The sequence below is a fragment of the Nansenia antarctica genome (genome assembly GCF_963989245.1).
Source record: "Nansenia antarctica genome assembly, chromosome: 1".
Classification (NCBI taxonomy): domain Eukaryota; kingdom Metazoa; phylum Chordata; class Actinopteri; order Argentiniformes; family Microstomatidae; genus Nansenia; species Nansenia antarctica.
Genome location: NC_137674.1, coordinates 46,535,299 through 46,550,749, shown reverse-complemented (window position 1 = coordinate 46,550,749; position 15,451 = coordinate 46,535,299). Strand labels below are relative to the sequence as shown.

The 15,451-nt window shown below is 43.4% G+C and overlaps 1 protein-coding gene across 1 annotated transcript in view; it reads left to right on the top strand.

Annotated features, from left to right (window-relative positions):
• The window catches only part of LOC308150579 (pituitary tumor-transforming gene 1 protein-interacting protein-like), a gene marked incomplete at both ends in the record, with an annotated part of 8,511 nt that extends 1,730 nt beyond the window's left edge, over positions 1-6,781 (top strand). The window contains 5 exons of the mRNA XM_080523396.1: positions 4,686-4,794; positions 5,039-5,141; positions 5,776-5,841; positions 6,426-6,472; positions 6,744-6,781. Of these exons, the coding sequence (XP_080379522.1) occupies positions 4,686-4,794; positions 5,039-5,141; positions 5,776-5,841; positions 6,426-6,472; positions 6,744-6,781 (363 nt within the window). The remainder of the gene's footprint in view (positions 1-4,685; positions 4,795-5,038; positions 5,142-5,775; positions 5,842-6,425; positions 6,473-6,743) is intronic.
• Positions 6,782-15,451: the final 8,670 nt, after the last annotated feature.

The following is a 15,451-nucleotide window of genomic DNA, read 5'->3' as shown; positions in this document are numbered from 1 at the left end:
TGATAGTGTCAAAAGATCTAGCTCCCTCATGACTTGAGGTGATGGTTTGAGAATTAGCCCTCTTTTTGGTAAGGTTAGAAAGAAGCTTTCCAGGCTTGTCCCCAGATTCATACATTTCCTGCCTAACATATTTGAGGGAGTGTTCAGCATCTTGAATAAGTAGGGTGTTTAGTGCAGCTCTAGTGTCTGTCACTTCCCGAAGTACATTTGCACTTGGGGTTGATGCATAGGATTTCTCCAGATCTGTTAGTTTAGATTCAAGAAGTTTGCACTGTTCATTCTTTTTACGTCTTCTAGAAGCCTCAAATGACATATCAAACGTCTAGAGAATGCTTTGCAGGTTTCCCATAGAATAGAGGGATTATTCATAGAGAGTGAATTAATGGAGTAGAAAATCTTAAATTCTGAAGTAAAATAAGAGATAAACTGGTTATCCTTCAATATAGAGGGTTTAAATCTCAAGCGCCTGAACAAGGCCCTATCCTCTGTTAGGGAGTACACCATAAAAATTGGGGCGTGGTCCGACAGTTTAATGTTACCCATAGAGCAAGAGGAAATGAGAAATAATTTAGATGATGGTATGAAAAAATAGTCCATTCTGCTATAGCTTTTGTAGTGCGAAAAAAAAGTACATTTTAGGTCATTAGGGTAGTGTCCTCCAGACATCTGAGAATCCGTTGTCCTGACAAAGTGAGTTAAGCATTTTAGCTTGTCTAGATGGAGGGGAGGAGCTAGAGGGGAGTTTATCAATCCCTGGGTTTAGATGACAATTAAAGTCTCCTCCCACAATTAGGTCATCAGATGCCAGTAGGCTACAGTGAATTCGGCAAAGATATTTGATAAAAAATCAGGAGAGTAGCCAGGTGGGCAATAGATATTCAAACCTTGAATGACCCCCTTGAGGAACACATAGCGCCCCTTACTGTCTTTAGTACAAATGAGAGGTGTGAAAGCTATATTTTTACTAAACAAAATGGCCACACCTCTACTGGCAGAAGAGTAGTTTGTGGCAAATACCTGGCCATTCCAGACACTTTCAAGCTTCTTAATACCATTATCATCTAGATGGCTTTCTTGCAGAAACAAAATTGATACACCTTCTTTTTTCACAGAGGTGATAAGTGCCTGTCGTTTTGTAGGTTTCTGTAGGCCTCTAATGTTCCAAGAACAGATTGTTATCTTATTTATGTGAGACATGACCTAGTATCCAGATTATATATAGCATACTTTTAATAGATATCATGCTTTTAATATGAAGAATACAAGTGACCAGCCCTACTCTACGACATAATTCAAAAATTAGACATGAACATGTAGTCTCTACATGCGATTTGACTTGAGCAAAACAGTTAACATAAACAAAACGACCCCCCCCCCACAGAAAACCCTCCCAAAAAAACGAAACAACATGAAAAGTAAAAATAAAAACGGCATAAAGGTCAGCCCCTCAGAACAGAAAAAGGGGCACGATTCTTTGACCCTCCCTTGCTCCACAAAATACAGTGGAGTTGTGACCACAACAAAACAGGCCGACCCCTGTCTAAGGCACTCAAGTATTTATAAAGGTGACAGCATAGGCTTAAAGTGGCTCTCAACACCCCGGCAGGACACGGAGAGATCATTGCCCATACACTCATGTGGTGTGTCAGTCTGGCCTACAGATGCACACATGTCGGTAAAACACATCTGTGTTCTAAATGAGATGCTTTCTTTTCCAATTTAAAACTTCCACAAGTAACCGGCGAGCAGAAATTACAACTCGATGCCCCAATCGCAAGAGAGGAGGCACTGCGTGCCTTGAATTCTATGTCCTCTGGTAGGGCCGCAGGGCCCGATCAGATTGGCTGTGAATTGTATAAAGAGTTCAGCCACATTCTTTTAGACCCACTCCTAGCAATGTTAAACCACTCATTTGAAAATGGCATCTTACCACACTCTCTCAGAGAGGCTAACATCTCCCTTATTAAAAAAAAAAGGAAAAGGAAAATGCCCTGAGAAATGTGCTTATAGACCCATCGCGTTACTCAACTCTGACCAAAAATTACTGTCTAAAATCCTAGCCTTGCGTCTAGAAAAAGTTCTACCCCATTTGATTAATGAAGACCAGACAGGCTTCATCAAAGGTCGCAACTCTAGTGACAACACACGATGGTTACTCAACATCATTCAATTATGCCACAACTCCAACCTCCCAGCCCTCGTGCTTTCCCTAGATGCAGAGAAGGCATTCGACAGAGTTGAATGGCCTTACTTATTCTATACACTACAAGCATTTGGACTCGGAGATTACCTCATTAAGTAGATCAGAGTTCTTTATAACTCTCCACTAGCAGCAGTCCTGACAAATGGATTGCGATCAGACAACTTTGCACTCCACCGTGGCAATCGCCAGGGAGACCCACTGAGTCCGCTGCTTTTCAACATTGCGCTCGAACCTCTGGCACAAGTTATAAGACAAAGCATCTCTATTTCTGGTATTTCCACTCAGAGCAGGACGCACAAGATTTCTTTATATGCTGATGACATTTTGTTATTTTTATCACACCCCCAGTCCTCCGTCCCACACTTGACCAAGGTTATCTCCTCATTTGGCACCTTCTCAGGTTATAAAATCAACTTTGCCAAATCCGAGGCGATGCCTCTTGGATCTTTGAAATCTGTCCCTGATGTTGCTGAACCCTTCCCTTTCCACTGGTCCACTGATGGTTTTCTCTACCTGGGAGTGCATATAACACCCACATATGACCAACTGTATAAATGTAACTTTCCTCCTCTCCTACAGTCCATCAAAGCGGACCTTAACCGGTGGGCCCATCTGCCTATTTCATGGCTAGGAAGGATAGCTCTTTTCAAAATGAGTATACTTCCCAAACTACTGTATCCCTTACAAATGCTCCCTCTGCTGTTATCAAATAAGGTAATCAAAGAAATTGAAGGCTGGCTGAGCGCTTTTATATGGAGTAAGAGGAGGCCCAGACTAAAACTGGCAAAACTTCAAATGGTAGGCACAGATGGGGGCTTAGATGTACCTAATTTAAGGTATTACCAGCTCACCAGTCACCTTCGGGTGATGGCGACTTGGTTTAAACACGAGAAAGTGTCAATCTGGGTTGATATTGAGAGCTTTCAGTCGACACGCCCCTTATGGAACCTGCTTTTTGTTAAAGACCTTAAATCTATAAAAAAATGTTGCTCCAACCCCATCACTATAAGCACCGTTAAAGCCTGGCGTTCCGTCTGCAAGATAGAGGGCCGTTCTGATCTGACGTCTCCTCTCACTCCATTCCTGGACAATCCAGATTTCGAGCCAGGCCGCATTGACCAGACCTTCAAAAGATGGTACAAGCAGGGTATAGCAAAAGATTTGTTTGACAATATCTCTCTACTCTCCTTTACACAACTTTAAAAAAAAAAATCATCTTCAAAAATCTGAGCAGCAACTCCTCACCACTCTGCTGCAAATGTAAATCCAATGTTGGTAATATCTTTCATTATTTCTGGTCTTGTCCAAAAATCCAAAGCTACTGGACTAACGTTGTTAATGAACTCTCAATTATGTTCAATGTCTCGGTGGGATTGGACCCTAGGTGTCTCATCCTTGGCACTCCGGATCGCCAGATCTCGAATGCCAAACACCAAAGGTTGTTCAACCTCTTAACATTTTCCGCAAGGAAAAACATTCTGCTTTATTGGATAAAGGAAGCTCCCCCCTCCAAAAAAATCTTGGCATAATATCATAATGGACTGCATTCCCAATGAATATATCACTTGCATGTTACACTCCAAGACGGACAGTTTCTACCAAACTTGGGACCCCTACTTGAAATATATTGGACCTGCCCTGTCATCTTCCTTGCTGCAAGGTTTCCCCTAAGGATTCTTGCTTCGTGAATGTGTGCATTGTCTGACTCCAGGGTGCTTGTTTGGTGGGGTTTTGGGTGGGTCGCTTTGGATGAGGGCCTATGCTAGACGACAATGGTGTAGTGCAATGTGATGATATCTACGTTCATACCTCAATTCTATTGTAAATATATCTGAGCGACATGTTGTTTTTTATTTTTTATTTATTATTATTATTATTATTTATTTTCTCCGAACCCCTTGTGTAGTGTATGTACTGTGACTGTTTACTGTATGTGCAGCGGGGGGTGGGGGCAGGGGGGGTGGAGTTGGATGGGCTTCCACGGAGCCTTCACAGTTCCAGTGGTCCTGTCTGGGTTCTGTGGGGGTTTCAATCGGCTCTGGGGTTCCTGCAGTGTATGTTTAATATTGTCCTTGTCGTTGTATTGTTTTGTTTGTGCCCTCTATATAAAATTGAAAACCCCAAATAAAAACAGTTTTCAAAAAAATACAATAATATCCACTCATATTATTACTGTATATTTTGTCTTGAGTATTGTCGTGATGTACTGTAGCTTGTTTAGTATGGTAGAATACCAAATCATGTTCCTAGTGCACTGCACATGGCGAATAAAGTTGAATTGAATTGAATGAATTGAATTGAATTGAAAGAAGCATAGTCAGGAGTTGGCTGTTCACCAGCCCATAGAGATGTCTGATGGGTTGAATTGTGTGTCAGGATTCATGAACCTGACCTACAAAATATGAGTCCTTTATACTCACAATGATTAATTGTACACCTAAATAAAGTGTGTGTGTGTGTGTGTTTGTTTGTTTGTTTACAGTGCCTGTGGTGTGGAGTGACTAAGGTGTGTATGACGTACCCTGTGAACACCATCCTGCCACCTAACTCCGTCTGTCCCCTCAATGATGCACGCTGGGGGCTCTGCTGGAGTAAGAGACGAAAAGCTCGCGCACACACACACACGACCCCGCACTCGCACATTTTGCCCCTACGCATCTCTCATCATTCCAACCGTCCCAACATTAACTTCCAACTGTATTGTATTAATACACCATGACGTTTGTACTGTGTACGTAGCAAGGGCCATAGTGTATTAGATCACAATGACTTCAACTTCTATATATTTTTCAGTCTAATGTCCCCAACTGTGTTCCCGTATTCCCCATAATGCAGTGAACTTCCAGGCGCTGATCATCACCTTGGCAGTGGTGGGTGGAATCATCATCATCGCCTTCTTGGTGTGTCTCTTCCGTTGCTGCAAGTGTGGGGAAGTCGGGTACGTTTATCGGCTGTGGAACGGCCCTGTCTAATGATGATGGAACATTTACATGTTTGGCATTTAGCAGGCGCCTTTATCCAAAGCGACTTACAACAAATACATTTGTCTAAGTAAGTGAGTCATCTATCCGTCAGTCATTGCAAGAAAAAGGAATCCATGCTCAGGCAAGAGGCCATTGGCAGTCAAAAATGCTAGAGGAAGGACTCTTAGTGTCAGTGTCGCACTGAAAAAAACGTGTGTGTATATATATATATATATACTTAGGAAAAACAGTACATTTCTCTTACCAAAGATTGTATCACTATGAACTTCTCCCCTCTAGCTCTGTCTGTCTGTTTTTTTGTTTTGTTTTTATCTCTCTGTATCTGATTATCAGTCAGTAGATTGCTGGATTCTTTTTGTTTACAAAACACTTCCTTGTTTGTGGTGATTTACAGTGATGTTGTGTGAGGTCTGGACAATGGATAGCCCTGTGTGTGTTTCAAGTTTTATTGTGTGTGCGTGCGTGTGTTATACTGGCCAACCCAAAGCTTTCTCAGACATTACCATGCAGTCTCTGGACCGTCCGTAAGCCTCATCACCTGACCTCTCTCTCTGTGTGTGTGTGTGTGTGTGTGTGTGTGTGTCTCAGGTCCAAGAGGTTCGACGATAAGATGGAAAGACAGGCCAATAAGACAAAGGGCAAACAGGAAGAGAGGTGAGTCAGCCCTGTGTGTTTTTAAGGGTAATTATTTGCATGATGCATGGTGTCTGGTATTGATGACAACAAAGCATGACATGAGAAGAGCTCTTTTGGCCTGATTTAGTGAGCATGGGATCTGTGCAAAGCTTGTGGTGTGGTGTACGTGTGTACGTGTGTACGTGTGTACGTGTGTGTGTGTGTGTGTGTACACACTATGTACGGCTGTCTGTGTGTTAATGTGTACAAGAACATGACTCTCATTCCTAAGAGGCTATATCTGACAATGTGACGTTTGTGCGATTATGATCAGAACTCTACTCCCCTATTGCATTGTTAGTCCTGTTTCATATCAGTTACAGTCACAACTCACAGGCATAGCAGAACAGAAACGCATAAATGGAAAAAAAGAGAAGAAAACTGCACACACACCTCACAAACAAACACTAGCCACCCTAACCGGTTTGTGACCGGCATTACTATTTTATCTACCTTGAGGGTTAGGCGTTTCTATAAATATATGTTGTTGTTGGTTTGAGTGTGTGTGTCTGTGTATCTGTGTCATGTTTTGGTTAATCAGCTTGTTCTTTGTGCCTTAACAGGAAAGCAGAGATGAAACAGAGACATGATGAAATCAGAAAGAAATATGGTAAGGCCTAAGGCGTGCATAGACTTATGTAAGGGTGGTGCTTTTTCCCCAAGATGGACACAAAGGGGGGGGGGGGGTGTGATTGCCAACAGTGTGTTGTTTTGCCATTCCTCTTTGAGGAAAGCACAGTTTCCTCATATGACGTTTCTACTTTTTCGAACATTGAAATGTTTTCATCAAAGAGAGATCAAAGCAGAGTTACAAGAAAATGAAAAATCACTGTCACGTTGACAAACTTGTTCTGTCGCTCCCTTATTGTGTCTGTCTCCAGGTCTGAGTGGATCGAACCCATACTCCAAATTCAACTGAGCATATTGAACTTTCACTCAGTATGATGGACTTCCTGCTTCCCCCTCACCTCAGACCTCTCAAGCCTCATGAACTCTGGCCCTGTCCCACACCCTTTCAGCTTTCAGTTTGTTGAGTTGTTATTAAATAGTTGCTTTTGAGAAATTACAGTCTATTCATATTTTTGTATTTTAGATTTTTCTGTGACCACTACTGTTAGGTATAGGCACTATGGTGAATATCTGTACAAGTCTAGGGATCTATCTGGATTTGGGCAGTTGTTATACAGTTGGTTTTACTGTGTACGTGATTTGAAAGTGATTTGAAAGAAGTCTTTTAGTGTTACATTTGTCAGACTATATTTATGTGATGGTGAAATGCACACATTACACTGTATAATCGCAACAATTTATTCAATGTATTTTAGTCAATTAATTGACTGTTGATTGATGTCACCCATTCGGTTGATTGAACATTTTCTTTTTTATTAAAACATGTTTTCACTGTGCAAGATGGTTATTTCTCTTTAAGATATCACAATAGTGCATAATGTTGCATCAAAGTTGGGACCACTGACTTGGAAACAGCACCCTGTAGGCTCTGTTACAGCAATCTTTCCTTGTATTGGCCAGCCAATGGCAAGTCTTACATTCAGCCTATTAGAGGGCAAGAAGTAGAAGAAGAACTATATGGCTAAAACCAATCTGATGATATCAAATCTACAGGATCATATGGAGGAGATTTGGAATTCAGCACCTATATGCATCATCCTCCCTGCATGACAAGCTGTGACGAATATTACAGTCGACTACATCATAAGCCTATTATGACAAATGGTATGTACAACAGAGGGGAAGCAGAATCCCATCATCAGCTTCTGCCAGGAGATGAGAGGTAGCCACTTGGTATCGAGATGTAAGCATGATCCCCACCCTTGTGAATGTTGATCATGTTGGGCACCCCTCTCTGATGTCAAAGCACAGCACACAGCCTTAGATAATGCATAACTGGTCCAGGGCCTAGTAAGACATGCTAACCCTGAGCCTGAACAAATGCCCTGTTCTGCTCAATAAAAATGTTGTACTCCTGTCAGGTTTCTAAATGGACTACTGTTGTTTCTCTCCCTTTTCACTTCAGACCTTTTTTCATAATTGTTATGTTTGTTATTTCCAGTATTCCTAACTAGGAATAAACAGGCTGGGGTTTCTTAACTGGCTTTTAATAACACGTTGCACATCCGTCTTCCAGACACTCTCTAGCTCTAACCCCGGTCCCCCGGTCCGGGTACAACAACATAGGGCGGAACCAATATTATGTACTATAATAACAACACATCTTCCCTTCTTTCAAAACAAAACAACTTGTTCTTTTCTTGTAGTCATATAACAAAACATTAGTTTCTGACTGTTCTTAAATCTGTGCATTCCAATAATAAACCTGCATTTCAAACATGAACCTATGCATTCAAATAATAAGCATATGTATCACATATCTCTTGACAAACTTTTTTTTTTTTTTTTTCACAAACATTTTCATTTACATTTAACTCTCAACAATAAGTGTCCTCTTTTCTTTACTCTGTCTCCTGCCCACAGTCCACATGGTTTTTAGCACTGTGCAATAAGTCTCTCAGGAGGTTTAACAGTCCTTTTAGGCCTGCAACAGGTCTCAGAGGGTGTGCTGCCCCCCTTTGGCATGACGGAGTCACTGCGGTCCGGAGAACTCTGACCAAACTGCTCACTCCTGGGAGCATCTAACACTTCTGCAGTGCTTTGTTGTTGAGAATCTGTCTCTGGGACCGTTACCTGTGGTCTTAGATCCACACGATTTCGTCTCAGAGCTGCACCATGGTCTGTCCGGATCAGGTATGAGCGTGGTGCAACTTCTCTTTGCACGCATCCTCCTTGCCTCCATGTGCCTTTTGTGTGATCCAGGATACGGATTGTATCGCCTGGCTTGAGGCTTGGTAAGTGTTTTGCCTTCTTGTCATGTTGCAACTTGTGTTTCTCTTTTTGTTCTTGTTTCCTTGTCCTCATTGTGTGCGCTCCTACAGGTGTCAACAGGTTCTCATGGATAGGAAGGTTAGTGCGTAAGCGCCTTCCCATCAGCATCTGGGCTGGGGACAAACCATTTTCCAAAGGGGTACTCCTGTATACCATCAGACTCCTCTGGAACTCCTCCTGTCCATCTTGAGCCTTCTTCATGAGAGCCTTGACAACCTTGACTGAACTCTCTGCGAGCCCATTGGATCTCGGGTAGTTAGGGCTTGAGGTGGCATGGTGAAAACCCCAGTCCTCTGCAAAACCAGCAAACTTGCTGCTGGAAAACTGTGGCCCGTTATCTGAAAATACCTCACAGGGAACTCCATGTCTCGCAAAGACTGTTTTAAGGTAGGCTATGACTGTTCTGCTGGATGTTGACTGCAGTGTTGCAACTTCCGGGTAGTTGGAGAAGTAATCTGTGACTACAATGTTGCTTTTACCGTTACAGTCAAACAAATCCACTCCGACCTTCTGGTACGGGCGATCAGGTACAGGGTGGGGCATGAGCGGCTCTGCTTGTTGTTTGGACCTGTAGGTGAGACATATTTCACATGCAGCTGTGGTGTGGCTGATGTCTTGGTTGAGCCTTGGCCAGTACATTACTTCACGCGCTCTACGTTTACATTTTTCCTCACCCAAATGTCCCTCATGCACTTTCTGCAGCATTTCCTTGCGCATGGATGACGGGATGACAAACCTGCTTCCTTTGAAGACAATGTCCTTAGCAACTGAGAGCTCTGATCTGCATGCCCAGTAATCTTGGATCTGACTTGGGCAATCACGCTTTTGCACAGGCCACCCTTTCAGTATGGTCTTCTTGAGCTCTTTCAGTGTCTCGTCTAGTTCAGTTGCTTTTTGTCAACATAGGCTTCTATTTCGACGCTTTTCTGTTCATTTGGACTTTCCATCTTGTTGACTGCGCGTGAGAGCGTGTCAGCAGCAAACATGAATTTTCCTGGTGTATAGACCATTCTCACGTCATATTTCTGCAGTCTGATTGACAGTCGCTGAATCCTCAGAGGACAATCATTGAGGGGCTTGGACATTATTGATACTAGGGGCTTGTGGTCTGTTTCCACTTCAAAAGCCTTTCCATATATGTACTGATGGAAACGTTCACATGCATATGTGCTGGCTAAAAGTTCCTTCTCTATTTGTGCGTATCTAACTTCAGCACTTGTCAATGCACGAGACGCGTAGGCTACGGGCTGCCAGCTGTTGTCATACATCTGTAGCAGTACTGCCCCTAGGCCGTACTGAGAAGCATCTGCCGAGATCCTAGTGCTCCGTTCTGGGTCATAAAACTTGAGCACTGGCTCCTTGGTCAAGATCTCCTTCAGCTTATGGAAGCACTTTTCCTGCTCATGGGACCATTCCCACTCGTTCTTCTGCTCTAGAAGCCATCTGAGTGGTGCTGACTGGGCAGACAACTGGGGGATAAATTTAGCCAAATATGTGACCATTCCCAGAAATCTCCTCACCTCTTCTTTGTTCTGTGGACGTTCCATGTTCATTATGGCTGACGTCTTCCTTGGATCTGGCTTGACACCTTGCTCTGAAATCACATCTCCCACAAAGGTAAGGCTTTTCATTGCAAACTCACACTTGTTCTTGTTTAATTTCAGATTGGACTTGCGTGTCAGATCCAGTACTTCCCTCAGCCGTGCATCATGTTCTTCTCTTGTGGATCCCCACACGATGATGTCATCCATCATGGTCTCCACTCCCTCTATGTGCTCATAGATCATATGGATTGTTTTATGGTAAACTTCTGGCGCAGACAGAATACCGTAAGGTAAATGCAGAAAGCGAAACCGTCCTTCTGGTGTGTTGAACGTGCATAGTTTTGAGCTTGCCTCATCAAGCTTCATCTGCCAGAAGCCTGTTGACGCATCCAGCTTGCTAAACCATTTAGCACCAGCAAACTGTGACATAATCTCTTCTCTTGTTGGTAGCTTGAAATGCTCACGCTTTATAGCCCTGTTTAGATCCCGTGGATCAAGACATATGCGTAGAGCTCCACTTGGCTTCTGCACAACCACTAGTGAGCTCACCCAATCTGTTGGCTCGTCTATTTTCTTTATGACGCCCATCTTTTCCATGCGTGCTAGCTCTTCTTTGAGTTTGTCTCTCAGTGCAAATGGAATCTTTCTGCACGCAAGAACTACAGGAGTCACTGTGTCATCCACACATATCTTGTGCTCACCAGGCAAGCATCCTAGTCCCTCAAAGACATCGTTGTTCTCCTGCATAATTGCGTTGTGGTCTGTGCTAGTCTGGGAATTCACTACAAACACCCTTCTCACTAAGTCAAGCTTTTCACAGGTACTCAGACCTAGGATTGGCTGTACGCTCTTCTCTACTATGAGCACCTGTGTCTTTAACTGCTGTCCCTTGTGCTTTAGAGTCACTATACAACAACCTTTAATTGGAACTGTCTCTCCTGTATAGCCTGTCACTTTTACTTTCACCGGGTGTATTTTGCTCTTAACTGTGAGGGTCTTGTAATCATGTATGGACATAAGGTTGACTTGTGCACCAGTGTCTATCTTGAATGGAATTATGGTCTCATTCACAGTTAATGGGACTAACCATTTGCACGCATCTGCTGTGCTAGACTGTACTGAGTCAACCAAGAACTCCTCTGGCTCTTCTTCCACTGTGTCCACTTTCATCCCTGAAGCCTCAGCTTTGCAATACCTCCCAAAGTGGTTATCCTTCCCACACTTGTGGCAGACTTTTCCATAAGCAGGACATGACCTAGGCATATGCTTGCCTCCACATCTTCCACATCTACTGTTTGGACTCTTGGGACTTTGCTCTGTAGGCTTTTGCTTTCCAAACTGTTTTGGGCGCGGTCCCTCTCTTTTCACGGCATGCACTGCTGCCGACTCATCCATGCGCAGCTCCTTTGCTTGTGCGCGAGTGCTTTCTGCTGCTCTGCACATGTGAACTGTTTTCTCTAGCGTTAAATCACGTTCACGTAGTAATCTTTCTCTAAGCCCATTATCAGGAATCCCACACACTATTCGATCTCTGACTAATGAGTTTCTTAAATCTCCGAATTCACATGACTTGCTCAAAGTAAGTAGTTCAGTTAAGTACTGATCAAAACTCTCACCTGTCTTCTGAGCGGCAGAGAAAAACTTATATCTCAAAAGTGACATTTTTACTGGGCACAAAGTACTCCTCGAACTTTGTCACTAGCTCAGTCAATGTTAAATTTCCCTCATCTATTTGAAAGGTGTTGTAAATGTCCAATGCATCTTCTCCTATTACATGCAAAAATATAGACGCTTTTAGCTTTTCATCTCCTCCCCCCGCCCCGCTCGCGGCCAAGTAAATATTAAATCTCTGCTTGAATCTCTTCCAATTATCAGCAAGATTGCCACTGAACTGCATGGGTGTGGGAGGACTGAGTTTATCCATGATGGGGAACACTACGGGTGCAGGATTTTCTTGGTCTCCTTGTTGATTGTTCGAAACGTTTTCACTCACGTTAGTGAGGTTAATTTCGTTGGTTATGAATCAAAGAACAGTTATTGAGTTTAAGACGATTTAATCAAAGTACAAAACAGATACATATACCAATAGTTGGAGCCTGGTGTCTGGGCTGGTGGTCTGCTGGTCGGCTGGATAAGAGACCCTCTCTCCCCCTGTCTTCTCTTTTTGTATCCCTTTTCTTATGCAAATATCTACCAGTGAACCTATCACAGTCACCTAGATGCCTGCCCTAACATCTTCCTTATAGCTGGTCAAGGGGAGAGGCCAGAGGCCAGAGTGTGTGTGTGTGTGTGTGCGTGTGTGCTTATCTGTGTGTGTCTGTGTGTGTGTTCGACCATGTGGTCTGTCGTAAAACCCCCATTGTTTAGAGAGCATGCCTGTAGGCCCAAAGGCTCCGCTTTGGAACAAGGCGTCTGCCAAATGCCAAAAATGTAAATGTTACAAAGCCTTATCATACAAATTCATGGTATGTGTGTGTGTTTCAAGTAACTTAAAATATACCACATTAGCTTGATCTGTCACTTCCACTCTCGCTAGACATGCTCGCGTGACGCTCCTCTTGCTAGCAGTCCGCAGATGTGTGCTTTCGGAATCCAGCACATTCCTTTTTCATAAGTCGATGAACTCCGCGTTGCCAGTCCCATTATCTGACACCATGTTATGTTTGTTATTTCCAGTATTCCTAACTAGGAATAAACAGGCTGGGGTTTCTTAACTGGCTTTTAATAACACGTTGCACATCCGTCTTCCAGACACTCTCTAGCTCTAACCCCGGTCCCCCGGTCCGGGTACAACAACATAGGGCGGAACCAATATTATGTACTATAATAACAACACAATAATTAACATGCCATGAAGGCTTGAATGAAACATGTTCTCATAGTACCGGTAGTCAGGTTTGTTATATAATTTCGTGAGAATTTTTTGGGGATTTGCTAATCTATACATTTTTGGAAAGGGCATTGTATGAGGAATCAGAAAATATATGTTTCCATTTGCACAGATGTCTGAAAGGCGGCCATCTTGGCATTTACAAAATGGCCACCATAATACACAGGTTTGTAATATCTTGGCTTCTAAATAAGCTAGAACATTGATTTTAACTGCTAAATCTACATTTTCAGGGTCAATGGTTGTAGTTACAAAGCTTTTAATTTTTTATTTTTATATCATCCCATAAAAATGTGTAACTTATACTTTAAGAAATTGTAGTTTTTCTATTACTTCGTTATTCGTTACTTTGTTACTATGTGAGTCCAAAATGACCCACATGCATTCTATGGAATCTCATGGGAACCTTATGGTAAGATTCGCTCTGGGATCATTGGCATCTCCAACAATGCCAGACAGAGATTTTTCTTGGTCACACCAGAACTTTCACGTCTGTCAAAATAATTCAAGAGTCAGTTTGACATGGAAGCTGACAGAAGCACACAGCACCATGAACTTGGGCCAAGTGCAATCAAGAGGGCACATTGTACAATCAACAAGATCAAAGCAGCCATACAGTCTCAGTCATGGAAACCCCTTTACCACTGAAGGTGACAGGCTGCACAATGTGATAACGCATGCCTATATCCTAGATGAGTATGTACCACAGATCTTGAATGCTGATGTCACTGGCCAGAAGTTGTATGAAGACTACGTGTCAGAGCGGATCAATGGAGATGTCAGCCTCTGGGTCCCTGTGAAGAAAGTGAACAACAAGATGTTCCTGTCTGGGAACAAGAAGATTACAGTGAAACTCAGAGACAATACTGTGGATCTGAAGGAGACCAAGGACCTGTTTGCGAGGCTGATGGTACTTGCCAGGTCAAACCGAGACATCAACCTGAAAGAGGCCATAGGAAACTATGAATTCACTCTGACACCAAGGGCACTGTTCGCTCCTGATGTAACAATCCTGCCATGCCATGACAAGTCCAAGTTAATCCATCTTCTCGACAAGCTGACAAGAGAAGACATACTCTATGAAGACTATCAGCCGCCTCAAACTGGAAGTGCTACCCACCAAGATGCAATGGATACAGGATTCACAGACCCCAAATCTACTGATCAGCCAAGTCGGAAGATAGTACTGGTGGATGGCATGGTGCTTGTGCAGAAGCTGAGCAAAAAACCAGCCACTGTAGTGACAGTCAAGGATCTGAGTGGCTGCTTCAATGACAGACTGATGTCACTAACACGAGATTATGATGAAATCATCCTTGTGTTCGACACATACAGGGCAGATTCTCTGAAGAGTGTGCCAGAGACAAACGAAGACAAGGAAAAGCTTCTATCCAATATCAAGTCAGAGATGACACCAACATCAAACACGTCCCAATGAGCAGGTTCCTCTCACATGACAAAGCGAAGGCTGATCTGACTGACTATCTTGCTGCCAAAACTCTAGAGTACAACAGGGGATCCTCCAAGCTGATCATCACGTCTGCTTCTGGGCACACTAGGAGCAACAAAGACCTGGTCTTTGAGGACAACCACGAAGAAGCAGACACACTGCTGATCCACCAGGCTGTGCTAGCATCACAGCGAAACCAATCTTATGCACAGTTGGTGTTCATCTCCTCAGACACAGACGTTCTAGTGCTAGTCATAGCAAACTATCATCTCTTGCTGACGAACACGTCCATTTATATGGCATCTGGTGTTGTGCAGATTAAACCACTGTGGCAGGCTCTAGGTACGGAGAGAGTAAAGGCTTTGCCAGCATTCCATGCGTTCACTGGGGCCGACAACACAGGGAGGTTCTCCCGTATAGGCAAGGCAACGTGGCTGCAGATCTACCTCAAAGCAGATGAAAATGTCATCGATGCTCTGCAGATGCTTTTGGGTGAAGCAGAAGTGACAGAGGGAATGCTGTCAACACTGGCTTCCTTTGTGTGTGCAGCTTACTCACCCAAGGGCATCAGCATAAGCACAATCCCTCAACTGCAATGGCACCTCTTCTGCAACCATAGGGCAGAGAGTGACAAGCTCCCTCCAACACTTGGAGCTCTGAAGCAGCACATATTGAGGGTCCATGTGCAAACAAGAGTATGGGCACAGGCAGCCATTGCTCTGCAGGATCCACAATTGGATCCCCTGCAAAATGGGTACTCGCAGAGCTAAGAACTTAGCCTGTACCGACATGTGTCAGTGCAGC